The 25,111-nt window shown below is 46.2% G+C and overlaps 1 protein-coding gene across 2 annotated transcripts in view; it reads left to right on the top strand.

The window, feature by feature from the left end:
• CD99L2 (CD99 molecule like 2) overlaps positions 1-18,317 on the top strand; it is a gene marked incomplete in the record, with an annotated part of 91,064 nt that extends 72,747 nt beyond the window's left edge. Inside the window, 6 exon segments of one of the 2 annotated variants that reach the window (XM_034781156.1) lie at positions 511-552; positions 3,607-3,672; positions 9,503-9,523; positions 9,806-9,925; positions 16,907-16,972; positions 17,446-18,317. In XM_034781156.1, the coding sequence (XP_034637047.1) occupies positions 511-552; positions 3,607-3,672; positions 9,503-9,523; positions 9,806-9,925; positions 16,907-16,972; positions 17,446-17,513 (383 nt within the window). 2 annotated transcript variants of the gene reach the window in all.
• Positions 18,318-25,111: the final 6,794 nt, after the last annotated feature.

Raw genomic sequence — 25,111 nt, 5'->3', positions numbered from 1 at the left:
ATTATCAGGACACACAAATCCAGAGCAGTCCTAATTCCCAGCCTAATATAGAATATGGGCTGGACTTAACTGGGCTGGGAGGCCTCCTTCCATTCCCAAAATATTACAGGTGGAGACTCATTTGTCTGCGGTTATTGTTCCTTGAGCACCGATCTAGAAAAGACTTGCACAACCTTTGCATAGAATAAACTACTATACCGCTTGTGTAATTAATAAACAGATATTACATTAGATTTTATTAACTAGGTGACTTGCAAGTACTCTGATTTCAAGATTTGTTTAAATATATTAGGCTAGTTGAGGAAAATCTAAAAAGTCAGTATGTTAGTACCAAGTATCAAAAACTAGCCTCTCCCATGGTAATTTATACCCCATCTTAATCAGCATTGATACAACTTACATTTTGGCCTCCATTCAATTTGTTAGTTTTGTTTTTAATCTTATTGCAAGTCCTAAATCCATAAATGCTGTTTTCTGTGATCAGTTAATGAATAGAGAATCCTGTTCCAGGCTCGAAAGGTAAAGATAACCCTTCAAGAGGTGGAAAACAGGGTAAGGAGTCTTGTACTGGCTCCCAGCCGTACTTCTTTCCTTTTATGAATCTCAGCTTTCTGGCACCCGCTTTACTAAGCACTGAAAACTTCTGTTACTCCTCTTCTATCTGTAAAATAAATTGGGAATGTAATGGTTTGAATATCTACACTATTTTTCCTATTAATTCAAGACTGTTTTGTATTTCTCCATTTCAATTTTGCATATATTAAACTTATTTTCTCAGTGATTTTATCTCAGCTACTTGTGTTAGAAATGTGTTTATGCACATTTCTTCTGCTGGAGATATTCCAGTAACACTTAAAAAAAACGCCCCCAAATGCAGTAGCATCCCACGATGAGAGGCCAGATACCCTTTTCTGTCAAGATCTGCTCAGTGCAAGAGAGAAGTGGGGCTCTCAGGGAGCTGTTATGCTCTGCCCTGCACATCCACATTGGTTAGAGCAGCCTAGGGGTTGTTCTAATCTATGTCAATTGACAATCATTCCTAAGGGACTGTACACCAACTGAAAACTAGAGGAGCACAGCAGCATTCCACCAGGGCTGGAACGGGGATAGTTCAACAACCTGCTGAAAGCTCCCTCTTGCCTCCAGCTCTTATTCCCCTTCAATAAAATGCCTGGAGTCTGACTGAAGGTCTTTTTTATGCTGCCTTTGTACATGAAGTCTGCTGACTGTATGTTGTGAAATACAGATCTCGTGACCCTTAAAATAGGCCCCATATTTATTTTCATTAAACACTGTCTGTTGAGCTACTTTTAAGCAAGAGAGGTTTAATAAAAAATAAAGAACATCAGCTCAAACAAGCAAGGAAGTTAAGTCCTGTTTGAGGGAGAAAAAGGTTTCCTTAAACATTGCCAAGTCTGTGGGATGCAATTTGAATGCTCAGTATGTGCTTGTAGCTTACACATAATATGCTTAACTCTTTGAGGAAAGCACCTGTTTTCCAATTCCCATGTTGTACTTTCAGGAGCTTTCAGGACTAGATTCACAAGGGGGATTTAGGTGTTGTAATACTGAACGTTGCAGTGCCTAACTTAGGGCTTGTCTACACTTACTGGGGGCTCGACGCGCAGCAATCAATGCATCGGCAGTCGATTTAGCAGGTCTAGTGAAGTCCCGCAAAATCGACCGCAGATTGCTCTCCCGTCAACTCCTGTACTCCACCGGATCGAGAAGAGTAAGGGGAGTCGAGGGGAGAGCATCTCCCATCGACATTGCATAGTGTGGCCCCCATGGTAAGTAGATCTAAGCTACGTCGATTTGAGTTACGCTATTCATGTAACTCAAATTGCGTAGCTTAGATCGAATTTCCCCTGTAGTGTAGACAAGGCCTTAGGAATCCAGATTCACAACCCCAAATTAAGTGCTCTGACTCCCCACATAATGCACAGAGAGAGTTGGACACCTATCAAAAGAATTCACAGAAGCCAGCATACTAAACGGGGAGCTGCCTAAGGTAGCCAATAGGAAATGCCGAGGGAGACGATTGGGGCCTAAGCCCAACCCCTCCAGAGAGAGTTAAATGCCTAATACTGGATTCACAGCCACGAACCCTCTCTTGGAGTCAGGCATCTGTTAGTCAGTCTCTTCTCACAGAAAAGGTTGGTGCCACCCTTATATTGCATAGTCCAGTGGTTAGAGCACTTCTCTTGAGTGTGGGAGATCTGGGTTCATGTCCCAACTCTGTCTGGTTTGGAACAGGGATTTGAACCTAGGTGTCCCATATCCCATGGAAGTATCCTGACCACTGGGCTATAGAATCGTTCATTGTCCAGCTCTGTCCCAATGAATATTGATTTATTTATACAGAGTGGAACTTCAAGCAAAAGAGATTGAGACATCCCCACCCTGGTGGTCCAGGCACTCCCCTCAGGACTTTTGGATGAGGAGGCCTTTTCAGAGACAGCTCACTTACAATTGAATTTTGAGAGACTTTACGCACCTCTCCTTTGTAAATAATGCGGACTTGGTACGACTTAAAATTGGTTCTGCATTGCTCCATGGGAGACTTTTTCAATAGGCAGCCAGGGGTTGCACAAGCCAGAACTGGTCCAGAGCCCATTTTGTACCAGCTGACACGAGTGCAATGAGAACCATTCTGAAGAGCCAAGGGCCTGACTTTTTCTTGGAGCTGAGCATTGGCCTTGCCCACAAACAGGAGGTGCTCAAGACTTCTGCAAGGGCCTGAATCTAAAGTCAGTGCCATTGACTTCAATGGGCTTTGGATCAGCCCAAAAATAAGGCCCTAGTGCTCAAGTTGGATAAAGCCAATGAAAGCATCTGGGAGTAGATAGAGAAATTGCTGAACTAATTCTTTTGGCAAACCAGCCTCCCTCCCCTTGCATGCTCTTCGCGCCCCCCCCACCCCACCCCCATGTCTTGTGGTTTCATACTAACCAGTATTAATATTTTCAATTACTAGTTAAATGAGAAAATCAGCCTCTGTATGAATACAATTATGTACCAAACCCGAGCAAGTACTGCATGAGCACCAATAGAAAGTATTAACAGACAATAGACCAGTGGGACTTTCTTAATCTCTGCCATTCCTGAACTTGGAGTACAGTGAAACTGTGAGATGTCCACACAGATGGGAGCTCCTCTTGAATTCAGAGTTGGGATACTTATGAAGTTCAGTTCAGAAGACAGACTGCACTTAAATTATATCATCTGCATAGAGGTGATGCAGCTCAAATGTGGCATTAAGTGAATAGCTGTGTAATAGACGGTAGATTTGTAAGCAAGAGACGCTGTCCCTTTTGCGTATCCCAGCAGGTCTGTCATTCCCAAAGCACAATGTGGGCACTGTCAGGGAAGTAACATTTCAGCGAGATACCTAATTGCTGATGCTTATCAGCTTCTCACCCTCTCCTGCTCTCTACAAATCCAACACAGTGCCACCTGCAACCCTTCTGGATGGTTTAGCAGAGAGCTTTCTGGTTACCAGGGATAGTAGATGTAGCTGAACAACTCAATAAAAGGCCTTGAACATGCAACATATTGCAATGTTTAAGTTACAGGAAGTCAGCACATTTTTTTTTTTTTTTTTAGCATTTTCAGATGACGATCTGGCCGGTGTTCTGGACGATGGGAAGTACCATCCTGATAAGAAGAAAGGTAGGTCTTTACACTCTACTGACCAAGTCCAGTATAGTTGGTTTATACCCCAGGTCAGTTAATACACAGTATGACCCTTCCATCTGGAGACTAGGAATGGTGATAGAACTGAGATAGAGGGTTTAGTTAGTGGACAATGTATGGTATTTCATCGTTATTTACATTGTGGTAGCGCTTACATGCGCCGATGAAGATCAGAGTCCCATTGTGCTAGGTGTGGTACTAGATCTTTTTAATATTGCTACATCTTGCTACAGCATTCATTTTCACTTGTTTGTGAGAGAAACAAAGTGAAGTCAATCTAAGTCCAGAATAACTAGTCTCAAAAACATAAGACGGATTCATTTAACTGTTGTTCTTTCATTGTTGTTATTATGTTAAGCAACACAGTGGCCTAGGTATTAATGTTGTGCTCAGGTACCATGATGTGTTCATGCCTGATAGAATTACCTGCACTGTGCACTATAGTCACCTATAACCACACATCTGCAGTGTCTGGTTATAGTCCCCAAATCACCTGTTTTCCATGATGTGGGTGCTACCGGTATGGATGAACCTGTCATTCAGCAGCTGGCAGCCAATCCAGGTGCAAGATTTTCACACTCACTTCCACCCCTTCCTCCTGGCAGGCTGGCAGCCAGCCTTCCCCAGTTCTCATGCCCCACTGAAAGCAGCTGTAATATAATCTGAGCAGCTAATCTAGTATGTGCAAAAGGCAGTGGAGAAACTGGAGTGTAAGATGAGACTGATAAGGAGTCACATGTATGTGTGAAGTTGTACTTAAATCACTGTACCCTGTTTCCCCGAAAATAAGACATCCTCCGAAAATAAGGCCTACTTACAGTTTTGCCTCTCGTTGTAATATAAGGCATCCCCCCGATAATAAGACCTCCCCGATAATAAGGCATCCACCAATGTGTACCGTATTCTTCTTCATTGAAAAATAAGACATCCCCTGAAAATAAGACCTAGCGCATCTTTGGGAGCAAAAATTAATATAAGACACTGTCTTATTTTCGGGGAAACAGGGTAGTAGAGCCTTGCATCACTAACAGACAACATGAGCGAGTCCTGGTCCTTGAGCTAAGAGATGTTGGTGGAAACAGAGACTAGGATCAAGCACCATGCTAAGGCCTTTCATGGAACGGAGATAGAAAAGCATTATTGTCAGCAAGGCTCTTAGAAAGTTGATGGGGAGGTAGTTTCAGATGCTGAAAATTTCTGCAGTGCGACTTTCCAGAAAGAGCATGCGACTCCTTTTTGGATCTCCTGTTCCCAATAGAACTAGCTTGAAGCTAGGAAATGTGCCAAAGGAGAAGTGTATTATGGCCATGGGGAAAGACCATGGCTAGCTCTAGCAAAGAGGCACATTAGCTTCATCCCAGCAAAGCAAAAGAGAGAGGAACGCAGGGCGTCTGCAGCCTTCATGGCCTCCAAGTCCAGGGGAAGTTTTAGGAATGCAAGGAGGAGAAATCTATGCAGATGAATTTGTTCCTTTATTAGCACTGTGTCCTGTATGGATGCCATGGATTGCAGTACCGGAGGAGGAGCGGCTCTGCTGATAAAAGATGCCACCCTAAGCTTGTCCGCAGGTCACTTCAATCACCTCTCCTTTGTGGCATGATGCCAGAGTAGCCTCTTTAACATGAATCTCTGAATTACCCACTGAGACATTGGAGGAGGAGAATGGCAAGGAACAAACTTGTAGCCCACTGGCGGGAAGGGGAAGACCTTTGGACCACTGATTTCTTTAACTCCAAAAACAGTTACAATTTATGACTCAGCCCCCCTCCTTTGCCCCCAACTAATTAGTTTCCTTAATTAGCTTTAAGTTATTTGAGGAGTGATTTTTAATGGGATATCAACTAAACTTCTAAAAGTTGCATTTTACAAGATAGCATCTGCCTTCTCGGATGAACCCCGAGCAATGACCTACTGTCAGGATGTGCTCTTGCTCCTGTTGAAGTCAATGTTCCTTAATGTCAGCGGGTGCTGGGTGAGGCCTTGCTTCATCAGTTAGGAAGTACTGGTTTCGCCTATGGGTTGGAAAGTGCTCTGAGGAATGATCCAACTCCGAGTGTAGTTAAGGACAAGAGTCCCACAGCATTGGGAACTGGCTTGGGGAATTGGCTTTCATGACTAATACTTTGAATATACAGAAAATGGTAGAAAAGATAAAAGCTTTCCCTCGACTTTCAACCACTCACTACTGCTTACTGAGAGTTAAGATGAAGACATCAGGCCGCATGTTTGTGAAGATCCACACTATTAAATATTAAAATAGGGAAATTCAAAGGATGAATACCACCAGCCCAGTCAACAAACTGCGCTAAAGACAAACTGCATTGGAGTAATTAATACTATGCTGACCCGCTTCCATAAATTCAAGATTTATTTACAGTGATTTGTTAACTGTAGAATTTGGAGGGAACTTTTCCTCCTAACCCTGTTTTTCCAGGGAAAGCAGTTTTTAAATAGGTTTCAGGCTAAGTAAAGATTCCTTGGCATTATGGAGCTTAGCTGCACATTTTTCTATTGACAATGCAAGTATGCTGTGTGATTCTATATAGCATGTCAGTTATCCCTTTATAGTCAATGCACAAAACTTTGCTTAGCACAGGAATAGGGTATAGAGAGCTCATCTGCCATACTGAAAGGACTACCCACTGAAGGCGGCTCCTCTGATAATATGTATGATGTCTTAAGTCTTCACAACAAAAGCGAAGAGAAAGGACAGGAAGAGTCATCAAATCCCTGGAACTGATCCCACCTTATGGTGAAAGAATGAATAGGTCTGGCAAGCCAGGTTCTGATTCTGAGCTACGGTCTGTAGCGCGGGTCCCGTTGTACCGAAGTGCATCCTGAATAAAGGTCACTGCGTCACAGTTTGTAGAAGATGCAATAAAATAATAAGGAACATCACAGGTGGGATTCTCTGCTGGAATGGGAGAATTCTCACTGGGATTCCTTCCTGGGCACTGAATCCTGTCACTGCTTTGGCTCCAATTGGAATTGGAGAGTCGACTCATTTTGGTATAAACGTCTGCTAAACACAGCTTGTCAAATCTCTGAGCAGCTGTTACAGGCCCAATTCTGCAAGGTGCTGAACACTCTGAGTTCCCATTGGAGGCAATGGGGCTTTAGGGTACTCAGACCTTTGTAGGACTAGGTTCTGCTGCATGTGCCTATGTCAGCGTGGGGACCTAATTAATCCTTGGAAAAAGGGGGAAGCCACTTAGCTCTTCATACCTCCAGCCAGATCTTCTCCTTTGACTAGAGATTTACGGCCCCAGTGTAGTGTCAGGCTTTGGCTCCAGTGAGCCAGTAGTTATTACACTCGTGCATCATACACACACACTGCCCTCTCTCCCCCCCTCCCCCGTATTGCACACGTGGCATAACTTCATAGCAACTTAGTTCTCAGAACATAAGAAAATGGAGGCACCATGAAAGAGAAGTGCGAGGCTGATTAATGTACTGAACTGTTTTAAGTCAGCCTGTCACCAGAGGGATGGAGTAGACTAGAGGGTGGTCAGTTCCCACATGCCCCTTCCCCTGTGTATACATTTTCAAGCTGCGTGTATTGCAAGCATCTCTCATTATGCAGGTCCTCTTTCATCGCCCGCCCACAGCCTGGCACCAAAAAGCCTTTATTGGAGTCACCCTGGCATTGTCTCAGAGGAAGCCGGGATTTCTAGACTCGAGTGCAGATACGTGTAAATGAAGCCACAAGCAACTGTAAAGCCTGCCTTTGACTGCACCGCGCTAAATTTATAATCAATTCCACTTATAGCCCAACACAGTGTTACTGAGCCAGCAGCTGTTTAATTAAATACGAGGGTTACCTTAGCGTGCAGGTCTGCAGTCACACAACAGCATGTTTTGTACTGCTGCTTTCCTGCAAGTGTCACCTCCCCACCACCACCACCGACACTAAGAAAATCACTGAAGTCACAGTAGGATCATGAAGGTGGCTGTCAGCTCGAGGATCCTGGGCCAGGCTGGCAGCCCCTTACCCTGCTGTGCTAGGAGATGGTAGTTAGAAAGCACGGCCCCGTTCTTCTCCCCTCTGTGACGGTCTTCACTGCCAAGACAGGTGTGTTTTCAGCCAGGGCAATTCATGCGCATAAAACCCTAGTGGAGACATGGCACCTGTAGCTTTACCGTGAGGTCAACCTCGCCTAGCTGCCGCTCAGTAAACCCTACAGAGCCAAGTCTCCGCTAGGATTGTACAGCAGAGTCGCTACTGTGTGTTACTTATCCCACTGTTTGTCCGAGTGAAGACAGGCTATATGCTCTGCCAGCCGTAGCACAGCAAGGTAGCTGTGTCCGCAGGTGGGCTGTGCTTTCACATGGACATCCCCGGCCCTCACTGCTGGTTTGTTGAGAGAAGGCGGAGCGGGTGTGTGTGTGGGGGGTGTCTCCTCCAAGCATGCTACACAGGTTCAGCAGAGGAGCCATCGCAAGCAGTTGTGGGGGAGGGGAGCTGCTTATGCTGGGGAGCGAGCACCAGGTGTTTTGCCCCCCAGAGTGGGCAGCGTCGAGGTTCCTAGTACTTGCCCTTCCACCAGAGCCAGTGCAGAGGGGCTGCAGTGAGAGCAGAGCGCCCTGCTGCCAGCTCTGCACCCATTGCCCTGGCACGCCAGGGGTTGGTGCTGCAGGGTGAGGACTAAGTACATGACAGGCTGGCTACTGGGCCTGACCTTGTACCTGCACAGCTGCTGCCATCTATTCTTAGCCTGGTTTCTCTTCCTCTCTCATTCTTGGTCTCCTCTCCACCTCCCCCTTCCCCGCCTGCCTGTCCCATTTTGTCTTTCTGTCCCAGTTGCTATTGCCCACATGCCTTGGGGTGCGGGTTAGGTTCCGCGGGGGCAGGCACACAGAAGAGCAAACTGGTCTGGTCCTGGGTCTCTAAGGGCATGTCTACGCTACAAAATTAAGTCGCCCTAACGTACATCGGCATGCAGCCGCCGTAGTAATTACATCGCTTGTGCGTATCTACATTTCGCTCTGTGTGTCGGCAGTGCGGGTTCTCACCAGCAGCGCTTGCACTGACGACACTGTCAGTGTGGGGTGTGTGGGATGGCTTCTGAAAGCCAGCCACAGTCGATGTAACCAAGGCAGTGTCATTGACCTAACAACATAGACATTGACTCTACGCCGCTCGTGGAGGTGAAGTCGGGTCGGCGTAGCGGGCGAGTTACATCCGCGGGAGCGAAGTTCTAGTGTAGACGCTTACAGAGTTAGTATCAGAGGGGTAGCCGTGTTAGTCTGAATCTGTAAAAAGCAACAGAGGGTCCTGTGGCTCCTTTAAGACTAACAGAAGTACTGGGAGCATAAGCTTTCGTAGGGAAGAACCTCACTTCTTCAGATGCAAGTCATCTTGCATCTGAAGAAGTGAGGTTCTTACCCATGAAAGCTTATGCTCCCAGTACTTCTGTTAGTCTTAAAGGTGCCACAGGACCCTCTGTTGCTTTTTACAGAGTTAGGTTGATGTAAGCTGTTTCTAACTCTGTAGTGTAGACCAGGGCATAGTCTGTATTCAAGAGCCCAGGTGGCTGGCCTGCCGCCCTAGGAACAGGGGAGCTCTAGGATGCGTTTGCAGTAGGGGGTGGGGCGAGTCCACCTTCCTCCCACCCTGGCTGGGGCAGGCTGCAGGGCATGGCGCAGGTTACTGAAAGCAGTAGATTCAGTCAGGTGATGGGGGGGCAGACCTGAGGCCCTTGCATTAAGAACAGCACTGCTGTTGGCTTTGATCCCCAATAGGCACCAATGACTGAGAATCCCATGATGGCAGCATCAGCCCTAACACCACTTGTCTTTCTTCCAGGTGGCAGCGACTACGATGCAGGTAAGTAGTGACGACAGAAGCCCAGCTCCGTTCAGCCCCAGACCGACCCTGCTATCACGGCATCTCCGAGCGACGGACACACGCAAACACCTGGCCCCTGCCCACCACATTTCTCAGACTAGTTTGCTTAAGAGGCTATGGGTGAGAAATCCTGGCCAGACCTAGTGTCTGCAGAATAGCCCAGGTGGCCTGGGGGAAGGGAGAGAACAGCTAGATCCCTGGAATAATCATTTTGGACCCTGATACGTATTTAAGCACAACATCCGCTCCTCTGCTTTGTAGGCACCACCGCCGAGACTGGGACAATAGCAGGAATAGCCAGTGCTCTTGTCGTGGCATTGGTTGGCGCCGTCTCCAGTTACATTTCCTATCAGCAAAAGAAGTTTTGCTTCAGCATACAACGTAAGTGGTTCAAACGCTCTAAGCAGAGCACAGAGCCTGCTGGGGAAAGAGGAGGAAAGACACCCTGGCCTGTGGGTCCTCATGAGGTGCAGCAACCCTCCCCCTTTCTGTGCAAGAGGAGGGGGCTGCGGCCCTTGGGGAGAGCCCACCAGGGATTTGCCGGGGGGCAACCCCACCTGGAATCCTCAGAGAAGTTAACACACCCTGAGACTGCAGTAACCTCGGGGCTGTGGTACCCACCATGCATGGGAGCGCCAGCGGCATCAGTTCATGGGAACGGTGCTGCTTGGCTGTGTTCCTAGCCAGGAGGCCCAAATTGTTTATCAGCCCCCTGCTGCTGCTCTGCGTGGTAACTAGCTAAAAGACTCAGTTTGTGAAAAGGGGCCCCCCTCATTACCCTGGAGATGGGTGGGGGAAAGGCAGGAGAGGGGAGCAGAGGCAACATGAGAAGGTCTAGGCGGGAAGCAAGCCTGTGTGTATAGACCCAAGGCCTCCATCACAATCTTGCTTTGGCATAGCAGCAGGAGCCAAGCTGTACCTTGGGACATTCAGGAACAAGAAGAGTGATGGGAGAGACTGGAGTGGTATTTATTATTATTGACTGAAATGATCCCTGTGGCGGGGGAGAAGACACAGCCCCACCCCACAAACCTGGCTCACTAGCAGGCTGAGGAACGTTGTAAGGATAAAGCATTCATTTGAAATTGAAACAACATATGTCAGCTCTAGCTCTTGCAAGGGGGCGGCTTTGTTCCACCCCACGCAGGAACTCTGGATCTGAAAGTTTTTTTTCCTTATAACATTAACCATTTGATCGACCAAAACTATTCAAACCCACCATTTGATAAGGGCGGCAGCTCCTCCAGCAGCTACACCCCTCGCCAGTGTGAGCTGCCCCCTGCCTCTGCACATGGAATTGTTGACTGAACATGCACACACATTAGTCCTGACTCAAATGCAGGATACCAGCTTAAGCCAAACAGCCAGCATGTTCTTCCAGCTTGAAGTGATGGCACTACAGCATTTCATTACAGTCTAAGACTGTCCTGGGGTAGGATCTGTCCAGACTGCAGCACCCAACGAATGACGTAGGAACATACCATAGACTGAGGAATAAAAAAGAGGAAATATAACCGGAGTTGAAAACTTACCAGTAGGCAGAGAGAGGAGATACAGCAAGCAGTGGCTGATTCCAAAATGGCCTCTCTAGAGCCTGTCAAATGTAAAGGACTAACCGCAGAAAGGCATGCTGGGAAAAAGAAGTTCCTATAAAAGGAAAAAGCCTGCAGTGGGAGTCATAAAGGAAGTGGCTATAGCAGTATTGCATCCACATAATTGTATTTAATAGCTCCAGGTTCTTCCCTCCTCCCCAGGCAGCTGTTCGTACAGTTCAGTTGTAAAGATTGCCTTTCAAAATACATGTTTCCATTCTTTTCCCATTGGGAAAAGAATGAACGCAGCAGGCCACGAGCAATCCTACAAAAAGCAAGGAAAGCGGAAGGAGACGGTTTCAGGGAGGAAATGGATTACACTTCAACACCTGTTTCTGTAAAGCATCTTTGATTGTGAACACTTCACAGCATTAGGCCCTGATCCTGTAAGTTCCTTCCCCTGGACAGACTTTTCAGGATCTGCCCCTTAGCTAACCCAGTTGTAGAGTTAAGTAATAACAGCAGAGAGGGACACACTGAGATGTAGCTACTGGGGGGGGGGGCTATAGTTAATTTTGAGATAAGGTTTGGAAAGAAGCTATTCAATCCAGATGGCAGGTGCACCAAGCACAGCTAGGTTGTGGGAAGGGGCTCACACTACACCGGTGGAGGGAGGAGAGGAGAGGAGACAAGGCCCTTGAGAGAAGGGGAAGGACATTGCAACACGTGGGGGATTCTAAAAGGTCTGTCTCTGAGGCTGGGCAGGCGAGTTCCTTTGGGTGTGAGAGAGAGGGTGAGCAGCAGCATTCTGCAGCTGCTGGGGACCTAGGAATGGGCGATGGTAAAGGAGGGAGTTGCAGAATCCAAGGCAAGCGGTGGCAAGAACCTGGCCTAGGCAACCGTTCTCAAACCCTTCCATAGGGCGAGTCACAAGAGTGGGTGTTTGTGGACACCTCTCCGGCCCCTGACCCACCTCCCTCTCCCACTCCGTCATGTAACATCCCCAGCAGTTGTATGCATAGAGAAGAGCATTGGGGAAAGTGCTTGGTGTAGTTTAAGTAGCTGCCTTTAATGTGATGTAGCAACTGGACTGAGCCCTAGCCACCTCTGGGCTCACCTCTGAACACTGGTGGTCTGGAGCCCACAGGGTGGGACCCACTGCCCCGAGGCTTCCAAGGAGTTATTATAAACAGCCAGAAAAGCTAATTTAAAATTAATCAACTAAAATCCCTTGAGTGTCTCCTTCACTATCGGGGCAGAAACGTACCTTGAAACACTGCTATTTTCCTGGCTGGGGCTGCGACAAACAGGTGAGAGTTTTGGAAAATTAGATCAGCAGGAAAAGTCGAATGAATGTGATAGAATAAAATGCCCTTGTTTGTTCCCCCCCATTTAAATGATATTTTGGAAAGAATAAATAATAAAAAATAAAGGCTTTGATAAAAGGGAAGCTGAAAGAAGCAAAGCCCAGAAAGGCAGCAGGAAATTAAAGTTAATTATAAAGGAGGATTAATTTAAGCCATCAGACATGGCATGCTGGGATAATGTCAGGCCTTAGATGCATTGCAATGCATGACAGAAATCTGAGAGCAGTCAGCAGTGGCAGAACTGGCTTTTTATTGAAAAACATAAATTGTGTTTGGTGTTATCCCAGCAAAACACATGTCTTGGGGGAGGCTGCTGTGTTATGGAATGACCGCGCGCTGGGAGCACAAAGGAACACTAGGTTGTTTGTCTGTGTGTGTGTGTGTCTCTGTCCGTCCAGTGGTGAGGGTGTGGGCTCAGTTTGCATTTTTTATCTCATTTGGACTGGAACGTTCATACACTCTTCATGTTTTTATCAATGACTGATGCAAAGTTTTCCCCATATCCTTTACCCCTCTCTGTACTTTAACCCCCATCACCTTGGTACCTAGGAGTAGCAAGATGATTTAGGGGAGTTCTAACAGGCCATAGTCAAACAGAGCAATGTTGGTATTTCTAGGCTACTGAGCAGTTACATGGGAAAACTCCACACCTACTGGTCACACTTATCGAGAGGAGACTTGGCGTAAGGCTGGGAATTTCAAAGAAGCCTAAGGGAATTATGTGCCATGCAGCCAATGGGAGCTGGGCACCTGGCTCCATTAAAAAGCATCATCTGCATTATTCACACCCCTCTCTTTCACCAGTTGGAGCAAGGCCTTCCTTTCGCCAGCGCGCTGCACTTCTACAGCTCCCTTGCCGCACTGGGCCTGACATGGTGAGAGCCCGCAATTCCCGCGAAAGCAAATAGGAGAGCGATCTGCACTGAGAGGCTCAGACTCTGTTTCCCTGTCTCCCTTCCCAGCCCCCTTGGTCATTGGTTTTCTAGTGATTCGCACTAATAGCAGGGATAACATTACTGTGGGAGGAGCTCAAAACATGTCACATGCTTTGAGCCTCCCAAGCCACCCTATCAGCTAGTGACTGTTACCTGCCATGTACACCGTGGCATACGAAGGTTAATTGATTGGCTTAAGATCACTCTGCAAGGCTAGGGTGGAGCAAGGAACAGAAGGACCCAAGACCTTGTTTCCCAGGCCTCTGTGCTGACCAGCGAACGAATGCCGACCGCTCACCCGAGGGAGCTTTTATGTAGCTGCTTGGGCTAGTACTGGCCTCAGCTGTGGCTCACCACCCGTTAAACACGTTGCTGTGTTATGCTGTAGCCCTCCTGCAGCAGCAGAGAAGAAAATGTTCGCTTTGTTGGCAACGCTTGTGCCCCTTTCCTACAGCTTGTGACTTGCTTTTCCCCAAACAGCATTAAAAGACACTCCCCCCATCCCCCGATGAATTAACTGCTCCCACAGAATCTAGAAACAAACCCACCCATCATGGTAAGAGTGCCTTAGTCGTTTGCCATTGAGTGATAGGGAACTCACATAAGTGACCAGTCGTTTGGTTTGGCAACTACTTCTATCTTCCATAGTACCAGCTCAGGTGTAAGGGTCCCATCCTATCTGCCAAGCGAGTGCATTTTGGCTTCCCCATGCCTGCAGTGTACATGCCTTCACCCTTTTAGCCATATTTCTTTTCACATCCATGTAATAGGCTATAGTTTCTTTAGTGCCGGGTATAATACTAGGCCTCATGGCATATTTGTCCTTGCTACTCGCTCTGTGAGCTAGAGCAGTAATATCCCCATTTTATAAATGGAGAATTGAGGCAGAGAGATTTAGGCACAAGAGTTCAATGAGCGTTAGGTGCCTAAATGCCTTAGAAGTTCTGGGCCTAAGTGTCTTGCCCTCCCCACCCCAAACAGGGAGTCTGTGGAAAAGCTCAGCCTCAAATCCAGTTCTACACGGCCCAGGCCTGTGCCTTAACCATAAAACCATCCAGCCCTCAGCTGTAACTAAAGACTTTATCGCAGAGGCATTGGCCAGGCAGCCGTTGCATGTCTGACCTGGCACTGGGGCAGAACGGAGCTATGTGGTCATTAAACGTTAGCCCTGCTCTGCCCTTGCTGCCATCACCGCGCACTGGTAGCACAAAGCTCCCCTAAATCATCTTGATGCTCCTAGGTACCAAGGTGATGGGGGTTAAAGTACAGAGAGGGGTAAAGGATATGGGGAAAACTTTGCATCAGTCATTGATAAAAACACGAAGAGTGCATGAATGTTCCAGTCCAAATGAGATCAAAAATGCAAACAGAGCCCACACCGTCACCACTGGACAGACAGAGACACGGACAGACAGACAAACAACCTAGTGTTCCTTTGTGCTACCAGCGCGCGATCATGATGCTCCCCAACAGCAGACACTGAAATGTTTTTGTGTGTCTTGTTCCCTGCAGCCATCACTTTCTGCCAGTTGCAGTAATAGGCTAATTCCCATTCTCCTGATCCCCACAAGTAGTCTCGTTGATTTTATTGTGACGCAAGGGAATAGAACTAGGCCAATAAAGCAACTAGTTCCTCGCACAGTGTCCAACCAGCCCCCAGAATTTACTTTGCCCAAAACTATGAAGCCTCTGGGGGGTCTGCTGTCCTGGTTGTCAGGGTGACTAACCCTGAGGTGGATTCAAACCATTGTTAAACAGTAGCCCAGGCATGCCTTTCACATTCAACAGCGCGACTCCTGCGCTGTGACCTCACTGTTGTTTTGAAATGACTCAGCCACGCCTAGCAGGCCCTTACTCTGAATCCCAGCTGCGCTCGTCATGCTGTTAGTTGCTGTACGTGACACCTCGTCTATACTAAGTACACACAGTGTGACAGGCGTAGATCCAGTTACAATGAACAGGATGGAGTTGTAGCCACACAGAAGCTTTTTTTCATAACACAACCGTGTCTCCAGCCGTGACTGTGGTTCCCCCCCATCCCTGCATTCAGGACCAGATGGCTAGCTGGCCCGTGTTGCCTAGCGGTCGTGCAGAAGAAGCAATGCTCTGGGCTGGCCTGCCATAGAGTGCTGGGAGGAAGGAAGGCTGGCCAAGCTGGTAACATAAGTATGGTTAGAGGGGTCTTCCTACTGTTAAAATCAGTATTACAGCCGGATCCCAGCCTACGTCATGTAGTGACCATGTTGTGCGTGGACACAAACGGCAGCAGCGCCTGGTTACAAACTGGGTGAACGTTTATAATATAGCCAGGGCCGTAGGGTGTAGCTTGGCTTGTTGTGTGAGTTCTGTTCCAGAGGCCGTGTTCCGTGCTAAGACTTGTATGTTATCGTTCAAAGCGGCAGAGGGGCAAGGTAACACTGGCCTTGCATCTCCACCCAGTTTGCTCTCCTGCTTAAGCCTTGAAACCCTCATTTTACCCCGTTTCCTCCCCCTCCCCCCCAATTGAGCATGTTTGGCACAGTTTCCTCCCTTGCAACTCTGTTCCCAGTGCAAGCTGCTCAGTTTGCCCGTCACTGTTCAGCTGCAGGGGGGTTGTTGCAGCGCTCTTATGAAATACGCCTTAACTGAACTTGTGTATAGCAGAAAAGCAAATCAGCTGTCTGAATGTGAAGTGTGTGGGGGGGTATGAAATAGTAAGAGTGTCCTCTTTAAACCAGAGATGAGCAGAACTAGGTGGGTAGCTGCGATCTCATAGCAGGTCTCCCTTCCCAGCAAAAGCCTGTAAGGTGCGTGTACAACGTGTGTGTACACACAAACACACACATGTATGTTGCACACACACAGCTGTAGCACTGAATGACTATGCCTAAAGAAAACATGTCGGTAAGTAACCCCTTCACTGCTGGACTTCTGGGGTATTTCTGTCCTGGTATTCGAAGGGGATGCTCCATTGAAATCAACGGAGCCCTAAGATGTTGCAGGTAGGGGCTGCAGCACTGTCATGCCTCTGACCTATTCCCACGTGCACTGTGAATAAAAGGGCAGAAAGGCAAGGGTGGTGAAGTGCCAGGCGGGGGTGGCTGGCTCCTCTCTGCCCTACCCTGTACCTCTAGCCTGTTGAAAAGTAGGAGATCCTGGGCCAGATTGGTGGAAGTGAGCCCAGCGCCACTGAAGTCAAGGCCATTTCAATGGCTTGTTGCCAATGATGAGTTTGGCTCCCTCAGTTTATTCACATCAGTGTTTGGCTTCCCCACCCTACCTCAGCTCCCAGCCTAGCATGATGTGCTACTGAAACGAAGAGCCTTACTTATTGCTTCAAACGTTGAAAACTTTTTTGCATTTAAAGCCCGACCTCCCACAAGTTTGGGAACCTCAGTGCGATTTTGCTTCATAAACAACACAGGCTTGCTCTAAACCGCTTCTTTTACCCACGCGTTGGTAAGATTCCTCTGCATAATTTAGCATTTGGTGAGAACTGTACCTTACTGTCTCCTTCCCCATCTGACTCTCTTTATCATCACTTCACAGAGGGTCTTAACGCAGAGTACGTGAAAGGAGAAAACACAGAAGCTGTTGTAACTGAAGAACCTCAAGGTGAGAGCTTTTTTTGGCACCGCTCTTAATCTTTCTGAACGGTGGCTTTCGCAACTCCTGCTCAACATCAGTACATGTCCCCATTGTAAGTGTCTCACACGTCAGCTAGGCCTTCCTCTCTCTGTTAAGCAAGTCATAGCAAATATAACGGATGACGCTGCCACTTGCCATAAAACATCCACAGCAGCGTTTGCTCCCTTACTGCATGCACGAAAGAGATTTATAAATCCAGGGGCTTCAGAGCCTGATCCTGCAAACAATGGGCCTTAATACTTTGCCACCGTGCTTGTCATCTATGGCTCTTGAAGTACTTTACAAAAGGAAGGCATCATCCCTGTTTTAAAGATGGGAAAACATAGGCACAAAGATGAAAGGATTTTCCCCAAGGCCACAGAGCACCTTCCACCATTGACTCCTTGTATTTTAATACTTTAATATGTTGTATTCATGGTGATTCTTTTTTCCCCCTCCAGTTAAATATTCAGTCCTCGAAACACAGTCAGCAGAGCCGCCACCACCACAAGACACTGCGAAGGTCTAAAGCGTGGCCTTGGGCTGGAAGAGAATCAGTCACACACAAAACCATCTCACATGCTTGTAATTCAGCTTTTTATTTAATTTGGATCCAAGCTAGTTAATGTGTATTTAGACTAGAAGTGGCTTCTTGTTGATATAGGCGGTAGGGCTAGAATGTCAGTGTCTTTTTATGTTTTTGTAAAGAGTTGTACGTTTACATGGAATTTAATAATGTAGGATTGATTACACGTTGTGTACAAAACAACAAAAGGTGCTTCAATAGGCTTTCAAGCACTGTTTAGGATTTTCACGTTCGGGACAAGCAGCTGGGATAATGTCTTTTTCAAAGAGTGCCAGAGCATACAGGTGTGAGGACGATAAAGTGCCTGTAAAATAACAATCCAAAGCAAACCATGCAAGAACCTTTGTAAATCACTTCCAGTCAATTTCTGCCATCAGCTATGCGCATGCAGTGTCCAGTGTCAGCAGTGAAAATTGTGTGTGTAGCTGAGGGTAGATTTTGCTCCTTAGAGTAGCTACACCTAAAAATAAAGTGCCTATGGGTAGATCCTCATTTAGGGGCCCAGCCTTGGGGGTAACAAAGGCCTCTACTCATTGGAATCACAGAGTTGAGGGTGCACATCATCTCACGCTACTAGGCTTCTACCCACCTTTAAGGACCCGATTTTGATACCAGATAACTATTCCTTGACTTTAGCAAAGCTTTTGATACGGTCTCCCACAGTATTCTTGCCGCCAAGTTAAGGAAGTATGGGCTGGATGAATGGACTGTAAGGTAGATAGAAAGCTTGCTAGATCATTGGGCTCAACGGGTAGTGATCAATGGCTCCATGTCTAGTTGGCAGCCAGTTTCAAACGGAGTGCCCCAAGGGTCGGTCCTGGGGCCGGTTTTGTTTAATATCTTTATTAATGATCTGGAGGATGGTGTGGACTGCACTCTCAGCAAGTTTGCAGATGACACTAAACTGGGAGGCGTGGTAGATACGCTGGAGGGTAGGGATCGGATACAGAGGGACCTAGACAAATTAGAGGATTGGGCCAAAAAAAACCTGATGAGGTTCAACAAGGACAAGTGCAGAGTCCTGCACTTAGGACGGAAGAATCCTATGCACTGCTACAGACTAGGGACCGAATGGCTAGATAGCAGTTCTGCAGAAAAGGACCTAGGAGTCAACAGTGTGCTCTTGTTGCCAAGAAGGCTAACAGCATTTTGGGCTGTATAAGTAGGGGCATTACCAGCAGATCCAGGCACGTGATCGTTCCCCTTTATTCGACATTGGTGAGGCCTCATCTGGAGTACTGTGTCCAGTTTTGGGCCCCATGCTACAAGAAGGATGTGGAAAAATTGGAAAGAGTCCAGCGGAGGGCAACAAAAATGATTAGGCGTCTGGAGCACATGACTTATGAGGAGAGGCTGAGGGAACTGGGATTGTTTAGTCTGCAGAAGAGAAGAATGGGGGGGGATTTGATAGCTGCTTTCAACTACCTGAAGAGGGGTTCCAAAGAGGATGGAGCTTGGCTGTTCTCAGTGGTGGCAGATGACAGAACAAGGAGCAATGGTCTCAAGTTGCAGTGGGGGAGGTCTAGGTTGGATATTAGGAAACACTATTTCACTAGGAGGGTGGTGAAGCACTGGAATGCGTTACCTAGGGAGGTGGTGGAATCTCCTTCCTGAGAGGTTTTTAAGGTCCAGCTTGACAAAGCCCTGGCTGGGATGATTTAGTTGGGAATTGGTCCTGCTTTGAGCAGGGGGTTGGACTAGATGACCTCCTGAGGTCCCTTCCAACCCTGATATTCTATGATTCTGTGATAACAATACAGATAGTTGCGGTATGGGATTTTGGCAGGTAACACTGCCATATATGGTTGTGGCTGAGATGGGCATTGAGCTTCGAGTGCCAGGGTTTGGCTATGACAACACTGAAATTTCTGCATTGTCGCTGAGATTAACTGAAACCTGTGCACACTTGTATGGATTTAGGGACAGGTTCAGATCTCATTTACTCCAGAGTCATTTGACTTCAGAGAGAGCTGAGTTAAAACTAATCGAGTGTTTTTAAAAAGATCACGTAATTAACCTGTGAAACTCACTGCCACAAGATAGCCATTAAGAGCTTAGCAAAATTAAAAACCCCAACTATGTAGTATGGCTGATCAGCACGTGCATAGTTATTTTAGCTGGGGGGAAAGGGGGATATAAAGCCTCATTCTTCAGGGCATAAGCTAACCTCTGAGAATGGTTAGGAAGAAACTGCCACTGACGGTAGCATTATCCTCTATGGGGTTTCTTACATCTTCCTCTGAAGCATTTGATGCTGGCCACTGACAGGATACTGTACTCAAGCTGAAGCAGCGCTCTGATCTGTGTTCCTGTTTAACTGAGATTGATTCTGGCCTCTGGTAGCTTGACTATCACTTGTTACAACTTTTTTTTTTCTTTATGCCCCTTTCATTGCTGCTAAAATGTGGACACTGCCACGTGCCAATACATTGTTCAAAATTAGCCGAATTGGGAAAAGGAGGCTTTGAAACAAAGGAAAAGTCTTCACTTTCTCAAGTGGAAAAGGTACAAAGTGTTTATAGAATCAGGACATGTGTACATTTTGTAATGTTTTGCAAAAATCCCCATTATGTGAAAGGGAAGCAGCAGCCGAGTAAGAATGTCTAGTTTTCAGTTTGATGTACACGCTCAATTTTCATGAAGGGACTTACATGGGGCCTTGCCTGTAGGTATTTGTATAAGCCTAGGGACATTTCTGTGTAACAATCTAATTTAAAGGAAAGTACCTAGTAGCATTGTAAATGTTTTGCAGCAGCTGTACAATTCCTTATGCTCTGGTTTTTGACACATGCATTTTAAAAGCCTTATAAGAGCTTTATAGGCAGAAATACATTGTTTTATGAATGCGTTTGTATTACAAAACAAAATGTAATAAGCTGTTTCCAAAGTTCTCATTTAACTATTGGCTTCTATGGTACTGGAGCAGGAAAAATAGACAAGGAATACAGCATTCATGCTTGCTTAGATACTCTAGAGTAGGTTTATCAAGGAGGAAATGTGGTTTGTAGAATTTTGAAGAGCACATAAAGAAACCCAGATGCTAATGAAGCCACAAAGCTGAATTCATATGACTGTATATTTTCAAATAGCGTAGTTTGTTTCTTTCCTAGCCAAACATGTTTGAAAGCTGTAGTATAAAAGCATTTTTAGATAAATATTGGAGATAAAGGTTAGTATATGGCACTGGTACAACACCAGGAACCATTTTCTCGGGTAGATCAAGTGAACATAATTCCATATTTCATTTTTGCCGATGAAAGAAAGTGTTTTCATGAGTATAGATTGTCAAATGTTGTTGCATTTCTATTACTGCTCTGTACAATCACTGTGTGTGTCTACTGTACAGTGGATTGGCGTGTTGCTTACTTTAGGAGAGACCACTTAACCCTTGCAGGGAAAGTGTTAAAAAACTAGAACATTTGAGACCTGTTAATAATTCACAAATATTGCCATTTTCTATTTTAAAGTAGTTTCTCTGAGAAGAATACCAGGTTTTAGAACTCAGAAGTAGATTGCACAGAACCTGCTTTTTTCCCCACAGCCTTTTCTAGGATTCTGGTAAGCAGTTATGCCTTAATGTAATTTATAATTACAATATCAGAAAAAGTACGTATATGCACAGCAGAACTCCTGTTCCAAGTTTACAATAGCATAATTTGGCATCTAGGAGAAGGAGGGCTTTAAAGAGGAGACTACATTAAAAAAAGTAAGACTTAGCCAAAGGCCTATCTTCAACAAGGTTAGCAAATTGGACAAAAAATCCAAATCAGTCTAGGACTATCGTGATGTACTAAATATCAAACTAAAGAACAATTGCTCTGTTTTTTGTTGCATTCTTTCTCCCCATCCTTCATCTCTGGATTGTCTGTTCAGTCTCTGGAGGGGCAGCCACTATCTGTACAGCACCTCAAATCATTCTTATTTGTAACTTCTCAGTAGCGGTGCAAGTTATGTTTTACTTTATGCTCCAGGGGAATTTGATAGGGCTGTTACTTCCCTACTAAAGACCTTCATATTTAGAAACAGGTGACAACTTAAAAAAAAAAAAATGCCCTGCACTGAAACGCTGCATACATGATCTGAGCCACATTCCCCTTTGAAGTATCCAGAGAAAAATATTTGCAAGTCGAACGTGGTAGGATACAGGAAAAATGTGACATGGCCCAACGCTAAGTGAAATGATTTAACTTTCTGTTAGTCCAAAATATAGCCGAGGACCTGCTGGAAGGTTATACACTGCCTGTGCTGGAGCCAGGCACTCACCACGCCCTGCTTTTTGGACGCTGAGACCACTTCTAATTAAAGTCCATTCGTTTTCTGTACATTCACGAAACGGATCCTTGACAAGAAACCTTCTCTAGTCACATGAAGCTTTCGTTTGTTACTAGATTAGTGACGTGCATTTTCCTTTGGAAAAGTTGTAATTGTTCTTTCAAGCCAGAGTATTATGACATTCGGTTTTGACTTGACACTTTTTACTACACCTTCGGAAGCTCTTATTAAAATCCCCCATTTTCATGTAACCCAATAGTACATATTCTTAATGACTTATTTTGTTGTGGTAAAAGTGGAATTAGTCCATGAGAACCATTTAAAATTAAGAAAACATTAAGATTTAAAGTGGAAAGACGGTCTTGGCTGTTAAACATTGCTTGTGTGACAAGTGACGTTCAGAAACCATATGGATGAAATTAGATAAAGAGTAAATTAAATTATTTCTTTGAATAAAAGCAAGGCATACAGTTTACTAAGGCAGAATTGATCTGTACCAAATGAAATTTGGGTATTATGCTGTGAAAAGGCAGACTCATTTTGCTAAAATGCATATAAGGCTTATAGGGAAAAATCAGAATTTGATTGCTGAACTACCATTGGAAAACTATGAATAAAACAGACTGACTCATACAGTGACATTTTGGTACTGTGTGTTTTCTTTGTGTTTGACAAAAATAGGAAAAAGGTGGAAGAGTATTTTTTTATATATATATTCCTGCATAAAAGCCCTAGTAAAGCTACTTCAACTATTTTTTTCACACTAAGAGAACAGTGTTGGTTTTCTGAGAAAATAAACATTAGCTTGAAAATTTGCAATTAAGGATAAAATTGACGAGTATGGAAAAGCACTGGTAAAGTCACCCTAACAACCTTAATTCTGCCCCACCACTAGTCAACTCAGTGTAGCCAGTCTGGAATCCAGAGTTTTCCTGTAGAACCAAAGACTTCTGGCATACATGACTTTGGATTTGTACCTCCAGGTCTAATATGTGAAATTCCCCTGCAGTGGTGATTTCTAAACTTAAATATTTTGGCCCCAGATATGGTGACTCAGCATGTCACCGTTTTTACATTTGATACGACTTGTTGCTGAGTAATTTTTGATGTAGAACAGTAGAAGCCCGTTCTCTCTAACAACTGCAGGTGATTAGATGGGCAGGAGAATTCTGGTGCAGTGATAATACTTAATTTGGCTTAAAGGTGACACGTACAAAAATGGGGGTGCACCCTTTTCTCCTTTTTAGAATTTGTATATAAAAGTTTGTGTGTACAAATATCGTGAATTTCACATCTTGCCTTATTGGTTCTGCTGGATGTCTCCCTTAAAAGACTCAGCTGTGGACTGGGAAAGCTCTTAGCCCTTATGTAGTAGGTTTGGGCCGAGGTTCGGCCCTCAGCGGGGCTGTGGGGCGTCCCACCGCCTCGCTCTGGTCCGGCGGCAGTCTGGGACAACAGGCACACGGTTAGGGGCTCAGGCCCATAAGCAGGGGCTGAGTCCAGAGGTCCAAAACCCAGGCCCTTAAGCAAGGGCTGAGGCAAAGTCTATAGCGGCCCGGGCCCTAAGTTAGGACAGGGCAGCAAACAAATAGACAATCAGGTACCCAGCCTCTCTAGGCCAGGGGAAACAGGGGGAGTCTGCCACCCAAAGAGTGGGTGGCAGGGGGGGAGGCAGGCCCTCCCACTCCACTGCGTCCCAGCCCGGGGCCCTAGCAGCGATGGAAACTCGCTGCTGTCAGTGGGGATCCTGGCTGCAACACACTGACATTGGCTCTGGCAGTGCAGCAGCCAGACTGGGGTCGGCTGCCTCCGGGCTACTTCCACACTCCCCCTCGTATGGTACCTGGGCCATCTTGGTGTCGTCGGTGCTCTCTACCAGCATTGGCTCCTCTGGGTAGGAGGCGAAGGGCAGGCTCGGCTCCTCCTCGGGGTACCTGGCACGGGGCAGGCTTGGCCAGTCCTCCTCGGGGTACCTGGTGAGAGGTAGGCTCGACCGGCCCAGTGACTCAGCAGGCCGGTTGCGGCCTGCAGCTGTTTCCCAAGCGGGAGCTCAGCCACGGACGTCTGCTCTCTCCGCCGGCCTGGCCTGCACTGAGCTCTGCAGGCGAGCTTTTATACTTCCGGGTCGGGCCCGTGACCTCGGAGGGGCGGGCGCCGGACCCGGTGGCTCCGCCCCCGTTGGGATTAGGGGAGGTTCGGCCCTCAGCGGGGCTGTGGGGTGTTCCACCGCCTTGCTACACCTTATTTTCACCTGGTAGTGCCAGTCATTCTGGTTTTATTAAATCCATGTGAAAGACTGAATAGCTTTTTTTATAATAAATAAATAGAAAGGAAGCAAATATAAACTACGGTATAACTATGGGGCAGGAGAGCTATGGAAACAGTTGGATAAGACTATATTTACCAGTTTAGTAAAAATGAAAGGGGGTTTTGTTTTTTTAAACAGAATTAAACTTAACCAACGAGGGGGGAAAAGGGTTTCACAAAGTGTGGTTCAGCTCTGAAATGTGACTTCTGTATTGCTCCGACACCTTAAAACATTTTGAGAGTTTAGGTTTAACTACCTACCAGTGCTTCAGACCCATTCTGGGGTTCCCGAGACATGGTTCCCCACTCGTACGTCATCACTTGCAATAAAAGATTCTGCTGGTAAAATTTGCCTGCCTATGTCTGTACACACTTCCTTTGACTTCAGTAGATTTGACCTGGTGTAGCAGAGGACAGATTTTGATCCAGCTACTGGAACACAGTTAACAATTCCATTGAAGATGCACCAGTCAGAACTGAACCTTGCTCCCTCTTACAGAATGCGTTGGCTCTGCTGTGTTAACAGGAGTAAAAAGTAGTAATTTTGTCATTTAGTGGGATAAGATGCTGAATGCTCACACAGGAAGCAGAGCGGAGAGATCATTTCACTTCGTCACTTTCCAGAGTAAAACCACACTTTGACCAACAGAAATACAAAAAAGTATCAGTTTGAAAACGAACGACGGGATGGATCACTTGATGATTACCTGTTCTGTTCATTACCTCTGGAGCACCTGGCATTGGCCACTGTTGGAAGCCAGGATACTGGGCTACATGGACCTTTGGTCTGACCCAGTAGGGCTATTATGTTTTTATATACTGAGTTAAGTGTCTATATTAAAGTCAATTTTGCTTATTACTCCCATTATTTCAGGAGGATCCCTCATGTTATCCTTGCGATGACAGGGTCACTTGGGTATGTGGCACATGTAGACTATTTGTAGGAATGAGTGACACTTTTC

The sequence above is a fragment of the Trachemys scripta genome, chromosome 9 (assembly GCF_013100865.1).
Source record: "Trachemys scripta elegans isolate TJP31775 chromosome 9, CAS_Tse_1.0, whole genome shotgun sequence".
Taxonomy (NCBI): domain Eukaryota; kingdom Metazoa; phylum Chordata; order Testudines; family Emydidae; genus Trachemys; species Trachemys scripta.
The sequence above is the reverse complement of the archived record's forward strand: the minus strand, read 5'-3'. Positions and strand labels throughout refer to the sequence as shown.